The sequence below is a fragment of the Physcomitrium patens genome, chromosome 18 (genome assembly GCF_059467195.1).
Source record: "Physcomitrium patens ecotype Gransden chromosome 18, ASM5946719v1, whole genome shotgun sequence".
NCBI classification, from domain to species: domain Eukaryota; kingdom Viridiplantae; phylum Streptophyta; class Bryopsida; order Funariales; family Funariaceae; genus Physcomitrium; species Physcomitrium patens.
In genome coordinates, this window is record NC_143427.1 from 10,610,777 (window position 1) to 10,626,044 (window position 15,268).

At 33.7% G+C, this 15,268-nt stretch overlaps 2 protein-coding genes across 10 annotated transcripts; both read left to right on the forward strand.

Moving 5' to 3' along the window:
* Positions 1 to 9,126: 9,126 nt before the first annotated feature.
* On the forward strand, positions 9,127 to 11,575 carry LOC112295311 (uncharacterized). Of its 8 annotated transcripts, none has more exons than XR_016498209.1 (4): positions 9,127 to 9,560; positions 9,869 to 10,584; positions 10,856 to 10,920; positions 11,101 to 11,575. XR_016498209.1 is itself a non-coding variant. In XM_024546694.3 (4 exons), exons 1-4 carry the CDS (start codon positions 9,441 to 9,443, stop codon positions 11,195 to 11,197), a joined length of 345 nt encoding a protein of 114 aa, XP_024402462.2. In that variant the 5' UTR covers positions 9,308 to 9,440; the 3' UTR covers positions 11,198 to 11,575. The 8 variants fall into 8 exon arrangements, 2 of the variants coding, with proteins under 2 accessions (XP_024402462.2, XP_073396864.1); XR_012219538.2 differs by lacking the exon at positions 11,101 to 11,575 and adding an exon at positions 9,657 to 9,868 and having other exon boundaries at positions 9,133 to 9,560; positions 10,522 to 10,584; positions 10,856 to 10,913; XR_012219539.2 differs by lacking the exon at positions 11,101 to 11,575 and adding an exon at positions 9,657 to 9,868 and having other exon boundaries at positions 9,133 to 9,560; positions 10,522 to 10,579; positions 10,856 to 10,913.
* A 97-nt stretch (positions 11,576 to 11,672) lies between these two features.
* Positions 11,673 to 14,256, forward strand: LOC141044325 (putative apyrase 7). 2 transcript variants are annotated; one of them, XM_073540762.2, is made up of 2 exons: positions 11,673 to 13,751; positions 13,906 to 14,256. In XM_073540762.2, exons 1-2 carry the CDS (start codon positions 11,771 to 11,773, stop codon positions 14,175 to 14,177), a joined length of 2,253 nt encoding a protein of 750 aa, XP_073396863.1. In that variant the 5' UTR covers positions 11,673 to 11,770; the 3' UTR covers positions 14,178 to 14,256. The 2 variants fall into 2 exon arrangements, with proteins under 2 accessions (XP_073396863.1, XP_073396862.1); XM_073540761.2 differs by having other exon boundaries at positions 11,679 to 13,760.
* The last annotated feature ends 1,012 nt before the right edge of the window (positions 14,257 to 15,268 follow it).

The window sequence follows — 15,268 nt, forward strand, 5'->3', positions numbered from 1 at the left end:
TTTTCTCATAATAACATGGTATATTTTTCTATTCAATAAATATTTTTTTTTGTTAAATATGATTATCATCCACAACTTATTACTTTTTACTTTTCAAAAGTTGATAATCCTATAAGGAAAGATTTAAAAAATGACAAGATTTGAGTTCTATACAACAATGAAGGCATAATTAAAAGAAATTCAAAAATAAATAAAAAAACCAATGCAGATGCCTATTGCAAGTAGCAACTTTAATTCTACATTGATAAAAAGGTATGATTATTTTGTTGCAATATCAAGACTAGCCATCTTTGTGATAAGTTCAATTATCATAGGCTTAGATCATGTCTTATTTGTGAATAAATCAATTATGTTACTTATTAATTATATCTACCAAAGTCTATAAAGATCCATCTCTTATATTTCACATATCACTTCTTGAGCCATGTAAGACAATGAATAACTCAATAAGAAGACAAATGCCACCTTCTTTTATAGAAATAGATAATAATAAAAATTTCAAGATGGTAAAAGTTTTAGACTTAAGATAGCACCAAAATAGGTTGAAATAGCTTGTTCATTGATGCAGATATGATATTAGTGAATATATTTAGTAACCAACAAAGAAACTTGCAAATGCAAAAAAAAAAAGTTGATGCTTTTCATTAACAACATCCATCAAAATCAAGATGAATATAAAATCTTTGCTATAAGAGAAACAAAATTTATAAAAGATAATATTTTATCTTCTATCTTAATTTGTAGTTTTTATATATTTGTGGCACTAAAAAAATGAAAAATCAACAACCAACACATTCAATACAAGAGCTATCATTTATTGACTTACCAAATGAGACATTGCAATTTTTAAGACTTTAAGATATCATAATCAAGATGAAGATCTTGAAAACTAATATGTTCCTTGAATAGATAGTAAAATACAATGCATTTGGTATCACAATCTTGGAAGGGACTTCCATTGTTTGGTACTTTTATTAGAGGTACAAACAATTTGTAATGGTCTTATGAATGTATTGTTTGAAGAAAACTACAAAAGTTTTAATAAAAATCAAATAATGGGATGGTCTTGTTGCTATAGAATGAAACATTATCAATGGCTAAGAAAATCTATCAATTACTTTTAAAAAAAACAAAGATCAAAGTATGTGGCAAATATAATTTATCACACCTTATTCTAAGAATTACCTATATAATTAGGTAAAAGTAAATAAAAATAGATTAATTGGATAATATCTTATAAATAAGCTTTCTAAAAGCTTCATAGACATGGCTTTGACTTTACACATATTTTTAGTTCATCGATAGGTTAAAAACTTGGTCAATAAGTTAGCCATGTATCACATCTATTGATAACTTGTAGAACAATATATAAAGCTAACCTTATAAATTAAAATATGTATCTTGTAATTTGAACACATGTTAGAGGTCCTGTAGAACATTCCCACATAGCTCTTAGTAAGATAGTATATATGGAGGCAAGAATAAAGCCTCTTTTACTCTTGTCAATGTCCTTCTAGTCCTAAATCTTATTTTAAGACTTTTTAGTCTTCTAGTCTTTGGCAATAGCCATACTAGTTTAATATTATACCATCTTTGAGTGATTCTTTAATCTTTTTGAGTGATATAAGAGTGTATTGATTTTTTAGTTTTCTGAGATTTATATCCTTGATACTTAGTAGTGACACCATTATTAGAATAAATACATAATAACAAAAATTTCTTTCCATGAATCTCATCATTAGAATAAGAGTATTTTTACATGAATAAAAATAAAATAAAATCCATCAATCAATTTATATTTATTTTTTATAGAATTCCATTTAATGCAAAGTTTCATACATTTATTTTTATGAAAAATGGCTTTAAAATATTCAAGAAAAATAAAATAATATTTAAGTTAAAAATTATTTTTAAACCTTTAATTCATATTTCTATATCTATATTCTACTTTAATTTATTCTAGAAAGTTAATTATGTAAGCAAAGTAACATCTTCAAAGAAGTTTTTGATGAATATTTGACAATAGTTTGCAAATTATAAAACAAATTGGACATGATATACTATTTCTGAAGTTATCAAATTTTTTATAGTATGTGCTTTTTTGGATTTCATCTATAAACCATGATTTGAAATAATATATTTCAAAAATTCTACCTATATTGTGTTAATAATATATAAATATTTTATTTTTAAAAACATCTTGATATTTATTATATTATTTTAATATTATATTTCAATCTTTATTTAAAATAAAAATTTGATATTACATAATAAATACATGAATAGATAATAAAAAAATCTATTTATTTGTAATTAGCATAAATTTCTTAATTCCAATAAAAAAAATTAACATAGTTTAATATTATTATGATATAATCTAAAAATAATATTTATAATATAAAATTAATATAAGAAATTTTAAATATTAATAGAATTAAAAGATTTCTAATGAAGTTGAAGATAATGTTGGATACTTGATCTTCTAATGTTACTTTCAATAGCTTAATCTCTTTTATAATATCTCTATGTAGAAGTAATAGTCATTCAATCACTTCTAATAGAATTGCTTAAATATTTTTTATAAAAATATATTATAATCAGAATAAAAATATATATATTAATAAAATATATTGAGTTTTTGTTGTCTTAAAGCATTAGATTTCAAATTTTAGAAGTTAAAAAATTTTAACCAATATAATTTTATTTAAATAAGTTCTAAGATTTGGTAGTAGCACAACCATATATTTAATGGTTGTTATATAGAGTTGTCAAATTTTAAGATTCTTAGTCCAAGTCAATGCATTTATTTTTCTAATTTTTTTCTATTTTATTTTCTATTCTTTTTCTTGAATCTAATTAATTTGATGTAATAATTTTTTATATTATGATTTTTTTTAAATATAAATATAAGATTTTATTTTTAAAATTTTTTTTTTCTTATATGAATTTCTCAAGTTAATTTTATTGATTTTCATAATTTTTGTTTTGATAAATAGATTAATAATAACTTAGAAGTTGTTATAATTACTTGATTTATTATTCTTTAATAAAATATTTGATTTGGATAGATTTTAAATAATTTATTATTATATGAATTTACTTGAATAATAAATTATTTTAATAAATCTAATTTTGATATTTTTAAAAATACATATTTGATATTATCTTTTAAATTATATTAATCTTTAGTTCTTTTATACTTACAGTAGCAAGTTTTCTTATTTATAGAATTAGTTTGATTGTACTTGCTTCTTTTAATTATACAACTTTTTGGCATAAACGTTGAATATTATTATTGATTTCTTACATATGCAAAGTTGTAGTAATTTCATAATTGAGGTTGCTAATATATGAGATTTATATTCAAAGAATATTAAAAAAGCTTTTAAAGATATGTAATATTTACAAATCTATCTTCATTTTAGATAAATAAAGCATCTATGGTTTGTATTCATTGTATCTTAATAATAGATAATAATAAAAAATCTACAAGTCTTATTAAAAGCAAGTAATTTATAATTCTAACACCAAATAAATGTTTTTACAAAAGTATATAATCTTTTTAATTTTTTTTAAAAATAAACTAAATTAAAATAGTATTAAATTATATAAATAATTAACTAATTAATCAAAGGTGGATTATCCACAAACTTAAAGAATATAGTTGAATTTATCAAAAATTGAAAATAATCTATTTAATTCTTAAAAAATAATAATGATAATAATAATAATAATAATAATAATAATAGATCTTAGAAATTGTCAAGAATGTAAATCTAGACAAAATTCAAATGACCATATACTCATGTATCAATGAAGAGATAGTTTATATATATATATATATATATATATATATATATATATATATATATATATATATATATATCGATACTAAAGAGAATTAAAAAAAAAAATTGGAACATAAAAAAATATTGACAAGACTAAAGATGGTTTCAATTTTTTTTCTTTATGTATTAGCTATGGAAAAGGTCTTATGGAAGCTTCTATGGAAAAACAAGGCTTAAGACTTAAATATTAAGTTGTAGCATGCTTCTAAGCAAATTCTTTAAAAAAAAAAACTTATAAAAGAAGTTTTCATAGTTATGTAATATATGTCTAAAAAACTAAATATTTATTATGCTTCTATATTAAAAAAAATTATAAAAAATATATAATTAAATAATATTTTTAATGGTTATAAAAATAATATATTAAATATATTTAAATTACATAAATTAGATAAATTTAATTCAGATAAGTAAAATATATATATATATATATATATATCTTTATATGTATTGGTAGTGTATTTAATTTTTATATCCAAAAAATATCATAGATCCATAAATCATATAATTATATTAATATTAAATATTTTTTATTTTGTTTTATTAATAGATATAATTTTTAAGATAAAATAACATTAAAATATTGAAATTAATTATTAATATTATTTGAATAATTATTATTTATTCTAAATTCTTAATGATACTAAATTTTAATTATATCTAAATAATCTTAATTTTTTCACACACACACACATACACACACACATATATATATATATATATATATATATATATATATATATTATCAATATTATTGGATTTTAAAGTTTTAATATTGGATAAAAAATCAAATATTTTGTTTCTATATTATTATACTTAATTTTAAAATTATTAAAAATAACTCTATAATTATTTATTTTTATAGAGTTAATAATAATTATTTAACCCTGTTTCCTCTATTTTTGTCTTTTTTCATCCAATCTCCATTCTTCCATTCTCATTTCTATCTCATATTCTCAATTTTCAATCTAAACCCTGTTCTCAACTCTTATGGTTGTGATGTGAGGGGCTGCAAGCATGGTATAGTATTTATTGGATGATTAAAGGCTATGGTGAAGATTAGCACCTTCTTTTATTAAATTGCAATGAAGACACTCCTTGATCATAAAACCTAATGAAAACACAAAGACCAAAGTCCCTCTCTCTTTAATCTATAGATGTATGTGTATGAGTGAGAGTATGTGAGTGAGTATGAATGAGAGTATGTAAGTGAAAAAATAAATGAATGAAGGAATGAATGGGTGACATTGCAAAGTAATAGTTCTTACTTCACATCTATACAAACAAACCATTGTCATGTTATAGCCTCAATCTCTCTAAGTTACTACTACTCAAAAAATATCAAAAATTTATAAGATGTACTTTTTAAAGTAATAAATATTAAGATCTTACGTAAAGATTGGGCTTCTATGAGATAATATCTAACTTTTAAAAATGCATGTTCTAATTAATAAATGAATCTTGTTTTATAAGCTTAATTTTTCTTTAAGAATATTTTCCTATACTTCTTATCTAATTAAAAGTCCATTCTTTTTTCTTATATACTTATCTATTATTGATTTAGAGATATTGAGTGATCAGTTACCTCAGTTCTTTGCTAAAGAAGAGTGAATGTAGCTACAAGCATCATTGTCATGATATAATACGGCTAACAAGTGAAAGGGTAAAAATAATATTATATTTTAGAAGATCTTATTTTAAAATATTATAGAAAATAATCTTAAAAATATACATAATAGTAAAAAGATAATTTCTATAGAAATTTAATTTGACTTGATCAATATTTGATTATTTTTATTAAGTTTTAATTACATTTTATATATGATTCCATTATAATTCTTAGGACTTATTATTGTAATTTTTTTTTTTATCTTCTATAATCAAATATTTAGTGCATTCTCAAGAAAGACTTCATGTAATATGATACGATTCATGCAATTCAATGTGCAAATATTGTGATGCTAGACAAATGACCTATTAACAATTGTCTTTGGAGTACTTTCCTTCTAAGCACGTGTGCATTAGCGTGAGCATGATTTTTTTATAAATTATATCCAATGCTTACAATCCATTATTGAAATATAAGCATCATTCAATTAGAATCTTAATTTAATAGATTCTTTCATTTTTCAAAATCACTAGCTAGGTTGAATCTTTGAGTTAAAAGTTTATATGAGTTGATTAGTTTCATTTCTGGATTTGAAGATGATATACAAAGAGATTTGTAGTAGTATCAAAGTAAAGATCACTCACTACAAAAGAACAATTTTATTGTTGGATATACACCTTTGTCTATGTTTGAATAATATCTATCATAATTTTGTTGTTATTCAAAGGAAACTTGCAGAAAGTGAGTTATTGCAAGGTATGTAACTGAGTATATTCAAAGATCAAAACTTCCATCACATTTCTTTCTATAGCTTTTGGAGTGAGTAATTCTTACAAAATATATCAAACCTACTTATGTCCTCAAGTTTGAAGTTACTTTGGAGGGTGACTTCTTTCATTTTTCACTCTTCCTCTCCATCATGTCTCCTTCTCTCTGTTTGTTCTAATAATGATCTTTAATAGAAGATTGGTACTTGTATTGGTTTAAATGCTCAAAGTTGAAAGAATTTGGCAAGTTATTTGTTTATCTTGAAAGAATTTGGCAAGTTATTTGTTTATCTTGAAAGAACCTCCTCAATATTGCTACTCTCATTCATGTTGTGCAAACTAGAGTTATTAGAACTTTTATAAACTATGTCACTAGCATGGAGTTCCAACATGGTGAGGTCTTATGTACCTTAGATATTATGACAATGCACATTGTTTAGAGACTTCATTAACTCTAGTCTTTTTAGACCAATTTTTATGAATTCATAATAGAGCAAGAATTAAGCTAATTACATATATAGTAGCTACAAAAATAGTCAAATTATGATAGAAACATAAATCTAAAAATACTCAGTTAGATTTTTTTCATTCAAAATCAGTAGTGGCATTGAAAGTGAAAATCAGTAGTTATGGCTAAGAGGTGTCCTCAGTACTATTCAATAGAGGGAGCTGGCCAATCCTCACCACAACCTTTGATTGCCTAACAAATGCCACACCACATTCATGGACCCTCATGTCACCACAATGAGAGTTGGAAACGGGCTTTGGATTGAGAATTGGGAATGGGGGGTCCAGATGAAAATGGGGGAATGGGTTGGGATGAAAAAAGATGAAAACGTCATTTTTAATTAAATTTCATACATGACATTTTAGATAATCATATTCAGCACCACCAAAGCAGGGCTAAATGCACACTACTCCATAGGATCTGCCAACACTGTTGGGGGAATCCACCAACACTTGGAAGATGGATATAATATCTCATCCGCACATTCATTTATCCATTTTCCATCCTCTTCAGATTTTCCCACTTTGAGGAGAACTATTATGTTTGACGTGACCAGTCTGTGAGAATGGTATTGCAAGTGGTTGTAGAAGTTACTAAAAACATAACAAATTACGTCCTCCAATCCCCATTTGCAAGCACAAAGAAGGCAAAAAATGCCCTTCCTCGCAACTTCCCGGCTCCCGGACGACTCATTGTGCCCGTTAGCACCGTTTTCGTTGCTGAGGTGTCGCTTGCCTCTGTGCCAGGTCATCTTGACACTGGAGGTGAGAAGCAATGGCGATGTGACACCAGGGCTCGTCAGCTTAAACGCGCTCTGCTGGCAGTCCAACTCAGCCGCGATTTGGGGTGCGTTGTTGGTACATATTAGCCCGGAAGTGACCACGGAGTCCCGGTATGATTTCCACGTGTGCGGAATATTCAACAGGAATATTACGACACCCACTTTGTGGATGCGTTCTGTGCAACTGATGAGGTATGGGAGCCGATCTCGCCTTGAGCCTTCATCCCAGGTCCCCTGAGTACTGACACTTTCCTTTCAGGACCTGGATGGTTGTGTAGGGTTGGGGGTGGGGGAGGGAACTTGCACGTTCCCCTTGTGTGTTCCAATATGTCGTGAGATAGCTACTGAATCAAACAAGATACTTGTGTAAGAAAAGCTGTCTACATTTTTTCGTGTTTTAGATTGTCAAGTATGTAGTGCATGGGATTCTATTTTATTTTATTTTCTGTAGCTATGTTATTGAGATTATTTCGTAAATGAATGTATATGTATGTATTTGTTGGTTGTTTTTTATGTTTTTGTATTGTGTTAGGTGTGAGTGTCAAATGTTTGTTTGACTTGGATTAGATATGACGAACTAGGTCCACAAGAAGGTGGGTCCTTGTTAAGATGATACTACACATCTCCATCTAAGATAAGATTGGAACACCCTGTATAATTGCCTTTTTTAAGGGCATTATATGCAAATTCTCTCATTAAGTAGCAATTGGGTAAACTATGTGATGTACCATTTGTAACTATTTTTTTTTTGTTCGATATTTTGTAAGACCACAACACAAGTTTAATATAAAAAAAATATCGCATTCAATGCATGTGCTTATAAAATGGTAAAAAATTAAAATACATTAAAAAAGTTCATTGTCATTATTATTTTTGAAAAGGTCAGTTTTAATACTTTTGAATGTTACAAGATGAAAAAGCCACAAGAGCATTATTTTGATACTAGTACATTTTTTTTGTTGAACATCAAAATAATACAAGTTTTGATGAAATGCTTTCTGTGACTTTCTTGGTTCATTCCTCATGCAAAAATCGATTACTCTAGTTCATTTAAGTCATATTACCATCTTTAATCTATAACAAAAACAATAAAACCCACTCACCTTTTAATCCAAACATATTTTAAGTACCAATCAACTTACATAAACAAGGTAATAAATGATACAGCACAAAATATGTCTATAAATTTGAGAGGTTAAACACGTGTCGAAAGTGGACAAAGAACTAAATTGTTGTAAAAAGATGGAACCTAATTGCATCGAATATTCTCACAATTCAAATACAAAGTAAAACCATTGTGATATAGACCACTTGAAACTAGCAAAAGAATGAATTCGTCACTGTTCAAAGCTATAATCCAAAACAAAAATTAAAAAGTGAAATAGGGTCAAGCCATGGACAGATCCGGAAGGCGCCAAGATTGTCAAATGGTGGGGATAAGAAGTGGATTAGGCGGGGCTGGAATACGCAGTCATTCCCATGTTGGTCAGACTCGGGATGAAACTCAGGATCAGCGCGTGGCAGTGGACCGACAAACTCCATTCCGCCAAATCCCCGTTCCGCGGGTTTCGCTCTGTCTATTTGCCGGTCTTTAACTCTAGGTAACGTCCGGTCCCGTTAACGCCGGGAAGTAGATGGAGATCAAGGAGACTCAATCGAGACCCCAAAGTGTTTTGGGGATTTCGATTGCGCGGGCTGGGGATAACGGGGTACCGTGCGGTAGCTCTCTGATTGCCGGGCACCGGCATGTGGGGCTGGCTGTGGACTTTCCGGCCCTGCCTCGCCGATCGGTGTCGCAATCGTCGCGGGCTGTTGGTTGGGGTCGCTCCTGCTCTTTTTTCTCCTGGAGGTTGCTCTTCATGCGGATAGCATCGTGGATGAGAGAGGGCATTGATAGTATTCTGAAAGCAGGTCGCGCGCTCAGACGATGGCCGGAGCGCCGGCCGATGCGCAGGGCAGCACCACGCTCAAAGCACTCGCCCCTGACAAGATCTCCACTTGCATCCTGCAATCCACCCACCTGCGGCGTAACTCCGCCCACACCGAGGTTTGTTCGAGGTTTTTGCTGTTGGGTGGGTTGGGGTGGGGGTGATGAATGGGTTTTTTCTTGGAACCCTAATTCGTTTCTGTGGTCGATTTGTAGTGGGCTATCTGGCGTCTTGGATGTTGGAAGTGGTGCGATCGTCGGGGGAGGTAGGAAGGAGGACACTGTAGTTGGGTTTAGTGTGGTGGCGCAATTGCATGTGAGGCGCGTTCTTGGTGCGATGCTGGAGGTTTAGTTCGATGCAGGGGTGCGTTGATCATGGTGGAAGTTGGTTGCTGGGCTGCCTGTCGATGGAGGTTGGTGCACTGTAGGTACTGATGGTTCGGAGGATTTGAAACGTGGATCATCACCTTGTCGAGTGATGCAGCTCCATTGCTCTCTTCGTGACTTCGAGTTCGTTATTTGTGCGGCAGTCGGTTTTTACTGTCGCATGGCGGTATCCGATGTCTTGGCATGTCTCTGCAAGTTTGTCGGTTGTTTGGACCTGGAATAGACCGCACTCTCTTGGTTGCATCTCTCCCGTAGCCTGACGCGCGCGCGCGCGCGCACACACACATACACACCCTCCTCCGCTCCCTTTTTGTTTATGCCTACTCACCATAGCCTTTTTATTCAATTGGTTGGAAATATCTCTTTTTGGATGATAGTAGTGCTCTATGGGATCTTCGCGCTTCCTGTTCGGGATGATGGTTTTCAACAGTTGTGGACCATATCTTTGAGAGACTTGTCTATTCTGTCTTTCGTCCGTCTTTGTTTTATCATCATTTATCCTGCACTACTTTTGGAACATTGTTGTTGCAAGGGAAATTTTCATTTTGATGTAATGGAACCTCTAGTGGTCACTGTATCCGAGAGCATGCCACGGTATGCTACTGTGAACAAAATGCCGGTAGATGTCTTTGTCGATTTAGATGTTTAAAATACTCTAATAGTTCTCGTTCTCGTACTGTCTTTATGTTGTCAGATTGTAACTAAGGGCCCAAAGGATCTGTCCCTCAAAATTCCAACTGCCAAAACCACGGGTGAGGTAAGTCCTTGCATTGAGATATTTTCTGCATAATAATCTTATTCAGGACTTCATTTGTATATTCTGATATAGCGCGTTACTGCATAGGAGGAGGGTGTACTCAACAATTATGATCATTGGGAACCTCTTTTGTCTTTATGGGCGTGTAAGTTTTGGGGTCTTGATTGTGCACGCGTCCTAATTAAGCAGCAGCCGAGATTTCCCGAATTTGGAGAGGTCATCGATTTTTGGTTTTTTAACGTTTTGTTATTATCATTATATTTTCCCCCAGCTTCTGGAGAATATGCCATCTGCAATGGCAGCATTCGATTCTCACCTTGATAACGCAATTCGAAGGTAAATCAAAGCAATCCTTTTTAATGCTAAATTTTCTCTGCATAACCCAAGTTCCCATAGTTTGTTTTTCTTAGTCTAAATCTGTTATTATGTACTCTTCTTTAACATGTTTGAAATTCACCTTGAAAATACAATTGCAATTCAAACTGTTCAAATTCTCATCTCGAGTGATTGGTGCAGTTCATCAATGCTGCAAGAGGTTCAATCCATTGTTATCGACAACCCACATATCCCACCAATTTCAAATGCCGTGCAAGATACAAGCAGTGATCGTTGAGTGATTTGGCAATCTTTCTGGAGTCCGTATTCATTACTGGGAGATGTGGTTTTTGGGACAGTGAGCACCGTGTTCATCCATTTGGGACTCTCTCATCGTTCCCTCATTCATGCCATAGTCATTGGGAAAGTTCCTGCTACTTCGGACCACATGCGGATAGCTTACTAACAAAAACTTAAGCGGATTCTTCAGATCTTTGTCTACTTTAGTTCGTTCTTGCATGATAGTGCTCTAGACAGCCCGTTTCAGTTGGTTTTAGGCGCTTTTACGATTAGAAAGCTCTTTAGAGGATTTCAGAATGTGTGGGTGCGGCCTGCATCTTTCATGAACGAGGGCGCTTAATCGCAACTTGAATTCAGTTTTTGCTCATTACCCTGAGATTCTCTTCGACCTGAAGTTGCGAGGGCAGAGTGACACATCTCTTCGGGAAATTGAAGGAAAAACTGCTTAAGTCGAAAGCAGGGTCCCCTGAGTCAATTGTTTCAGCAATTGCAGTGTTGTGCAGGCAATGGGCTTATCCTGGTCATGGGATAGACATCATTCAAGCCCCTTTAAATTTAGTAGGAGATTGCTATGGGTATAGGAGGTGGGAACAGTGGTAGCGTCCCACCAGCACTTTCGCAACCCCCAAGGTGTCCTGTGCCAGTAAATATTTCTAGCGTATCGCCCTTGCAGTACGGTCGGGATGCTGTAAGCTTGCGAAACTCACTATCTGTTCCAGCATTTTCAACATATTTGAAGGTTGATCCTCCTGTTGAAAGTTCTGGTAATGGAGCGAGCACTGTGCCGGTTGCACCAAACCTCACCCCATTACAGACTAGAGAGGGGTTTCCTCCTCGAGTGCCCAAGTCCAGCAAGACTGGAGCAACTGGGGGTCTACCATCCAGTCCTAACTGGTGGTTTCCAGTGAAAGCAGCCACTGGATTTCTCTGTGCCGCAGTTTTGTTACTATATTTTGGGTTTCTTTTGGGGCAGTCGTATTGGAAGACAGATGCACTTCAATACGCTATAGTGATCGATGGCGGAAGTACTGGTACTCGAGTGCATGTTTACGCTTGGGCGCACTCACCGAAAGACTCTCTTCCTGTGATGGTTAAACCTACTTACAGCCGTGATGATAGTGCTCCGTGGTATAGGGTTCCTGGGCAACAGCGGGCCTACAAACGTGTGGAAACAGAACCTGGATTGGACAAAACACTGAATGATGAGATAGCTGTACAGCACGCACTCCAGCCTCTATTAGACTGGGCGGAGAAGCAGATACCTCCTTATGCCCGTGGATCAACAAGATTGTTCCTCCTAGCTACTGCCGGATTGCGGAGGTTGCCTAGAACCCAGAGTGACTCTATTCTCGATAGTGCATTTTCGGTTCTTCAGAGATCTCCTTTCATGTGCCAACGTAAGTGGGTGAAAGTCATAAGTGGTGTAGAGGAAGCATATTACGGTTGGATAGCTCTCAATTACAATCTGGGTCGATTGGGTCATACGTCTAAGGTGCCAAGTGTTGGGACATTGGATCTCGGGGGTTCTTCGTTTCAAGTAACCTTCGAGCCAGAAGGGGTCACTCAAGCGTACGGTGTGAATATCAGTGTTGGAACTACAGATCACAATCTTTATGCGGTTTCCCACGCGGGATATGGACTGAATGACGCATTTGAGAAATCAGTAGCGCAGTTATTGCGGCCACAAGCGTCAGGATATAGTGCGGTTGTAGCGGCTACGAATGGACTGGTAGAGCTGGAGCACCCTTGTTTACATAAAGGTTACAGGAGACCCTATGTGTGCTCCACTCATTGTATGTTGCCACCTTTGGCATTTGGAAGTCAAAGTGATGGCTTGAGGGACCGAGTTGCCCAGGTGGAGTTGGTAGGAGGTGCTAATTGGAAGGCATGTCAGGCGCTTGTCGAAAAGGTTGTAAACAGCTCACACATGGAGATTTGCCCTTCTGCCTCCTGCGCTCTTGGGAAATATCAACCATCATCTGAGGGTAATTTCTATGGGCTTGCTGGATTTTTTGTTGTGTACAAATTTTTTGGATTGAAAGGTAATGCTCCGCTAGGAAGGTTACTCAAGAAAGGACAGAAGTACTGTGAACTGAATTGGAAAGAAGTTCAAGCGAAAGTGGGTGCGCAGCCCAGTATTGACCAGTATTGCTTCCGAGCCCCTTACGTCGCTGCTTTGCTACGACAAGGCTTGCACCTTCGAGATGATCAAGTAACAATTGGTTCAGGAGATTTTGCGTGGACACTTGGGGCTGCTCTATGGGAAGCTGGTGCTCTGATCCCTGTTCAGACAGAGGCAGAAAAGATTGTCCAAGCCAGTTTCTCAAACACTCGGATTGCTGTCTCAGTTGCACTCCTTCTGTTGTTATTTCTCATTCTTGGAATTATTACCCGCCATCTGCTTAGAATACTGCGGCCACGACGTCGGTCCTATTCATATTTGCCCCGCTTCAATTCTTTGACATCTGCTCCAGGTGGCCCTCACTGGATACAACTCCCGTTGAGGACACACGGGCGTCTCGGCGGCCTCACGGTGAATGGCTTTGGACGTGGTGAGCTAGGTCTGTCTCTTGATGGCTTTGTTAGCCAGCTGCCTAGCTCAAAGAATGATGTCAGATGTTATGATGTCTACACGTGTATCGCTTGTATCGCATATTTGAACTTCAATCTTCTAGCTTAACCTTTTTTAACGTTTGTATCTTGCAGGTGATGATGGAGTCAAGATGCCACATAGTCCAGTTCCGGATGTACATGGCCTTCACAATCCAGCTTTCGGCTCCGTAGCATTTAATGGCTCCATTATCGATCGCGAGGGTGTACAGTTATCAATCACTGGCATTGGAGCTACGGCACCTGACCGTCATCAGAAATCAACTGGGAAAGTTCAGCACAAAGGAGGCTATCTGCAGAGTCGACGGACCCAGTCCCGCGAAGATCTTAGTTATTGCGTCTCAGACCTCCATGGTGCTAGAGTCTGAGAAAGTGAGTTTCGCTTTGCCAACGGCTTTCACCATTTTGTATTTTATAAATCATAACATCTACCACTCTTTCAACCCATGTCTGACTATGTTCCGATGATTGCTTAACTGAGCTCTCAGGTGTACTTTGTCATGGCTATTTCTGGTTTTTACGTGGGTGTCTTGATGTCAAAAAAATATTTGGTTTGGGTCATTTATGGAACACAAAATGGGAATACTCTACCTGTCACCACATGCACTGGCTTACGACAATCCGTTCAAACTGGTTGAGAGTTTTGGGAATCCTCTCAAAGTACTGTTGGTGTGACCTCTTTCAAATAATCTTATAACCCTTCCGACCAAGCTTAACAGTTCAAGGACTTGGGATAGAAGGTTTTAATCTTATGTGATGTTTGGAAAACTATAAATAGTTGTTCTTTGCAAGTTTTGTAACATTATAAAGAACAATGAAAATTCCCAAAGTTTTTTTTTATACATAATTTCATTTGTGACCAACAAGAGTTAGTAGATAACTATATCAAATTAAGATTTACTTGTACAAGAAAACATAAATTACAGCTATGTTTGTTATCAATGTATGAGTCCTTATTCAATGTATGGCACAATCAATGGCCATTAAAATGCACCAATTATCTATGCAAGTTGACATGAACTTGATTGGATCTATAATCCGAACTCCACTCCATAAATGATTTGAATAGAAAAATTGTAATAAGTTGAACTAGTACCATATTAAACAAGTCACCAAATTATTGACACTTATTACATGATTTGCAAAAAATGAACACATCATTGACAAAAGAGAGGCCTTCTATTGTAGGCCTTCTATTGTAGGTGCATAGTTTTGTGCTTCAAGATTTGGTTTTAAACCTAGTTCATAACCAACCTTCTATGGGTTTTGATTTAAGATTTATTTAAGTAATTATTGGTGATTTTTATTCTTTATTTCTACTTTAAGATGCTTGTAATACTATTTTTTCTTATCTATCTTTTTCAAGCCCTGTTTATAGTTCTATATACCATTTAAAAGTTTTTATTTTTTTTAAAAAATATTAGCATTCATTAATTTTAATACCTCGTTTAATATTATT

Excerpts from the sequence above, each read along its gene's own strand:
- LOC141044325 (XM_073540761.2), top strand. The coding sequence starts at position 11,771 with ATGGGTATAGGAGGTGGGAACAGTGGTAGCGTCCCACCAGCACTTTCG. Across the intron at positions 13,761-13,905 it reads CTTTGGACGTGGTGAGCTAG|GTGATGATGGAGTCAAGATG; the intron begins GTCTGTCTCTTG and ends TGTATCTTGCAG.
- LOC112295311 (XM_024546694.3), top strand. The coding sequence starts at position 9,441 with ATGGCCGGAGCGCCGGCCGATGCGCAGGGCAGCACCACGCTCAAAGCA. Across the intron at positions 9,561-10,521 it reads GTAACTCCGCCCACACCGAG|ATTGTAACTAAGGGCCCAAA; the intron begins GTTTGTTCGAGG and ends TTATGTTGTCAG. Across the intron at positions 10,921-11,100 it reads CTTGATAACGCAATTCGAAG|TTCATCAATGCTGCAAGAGG; the intron begins GTAAATCAAAGC and ends TGATTGGTGCAG.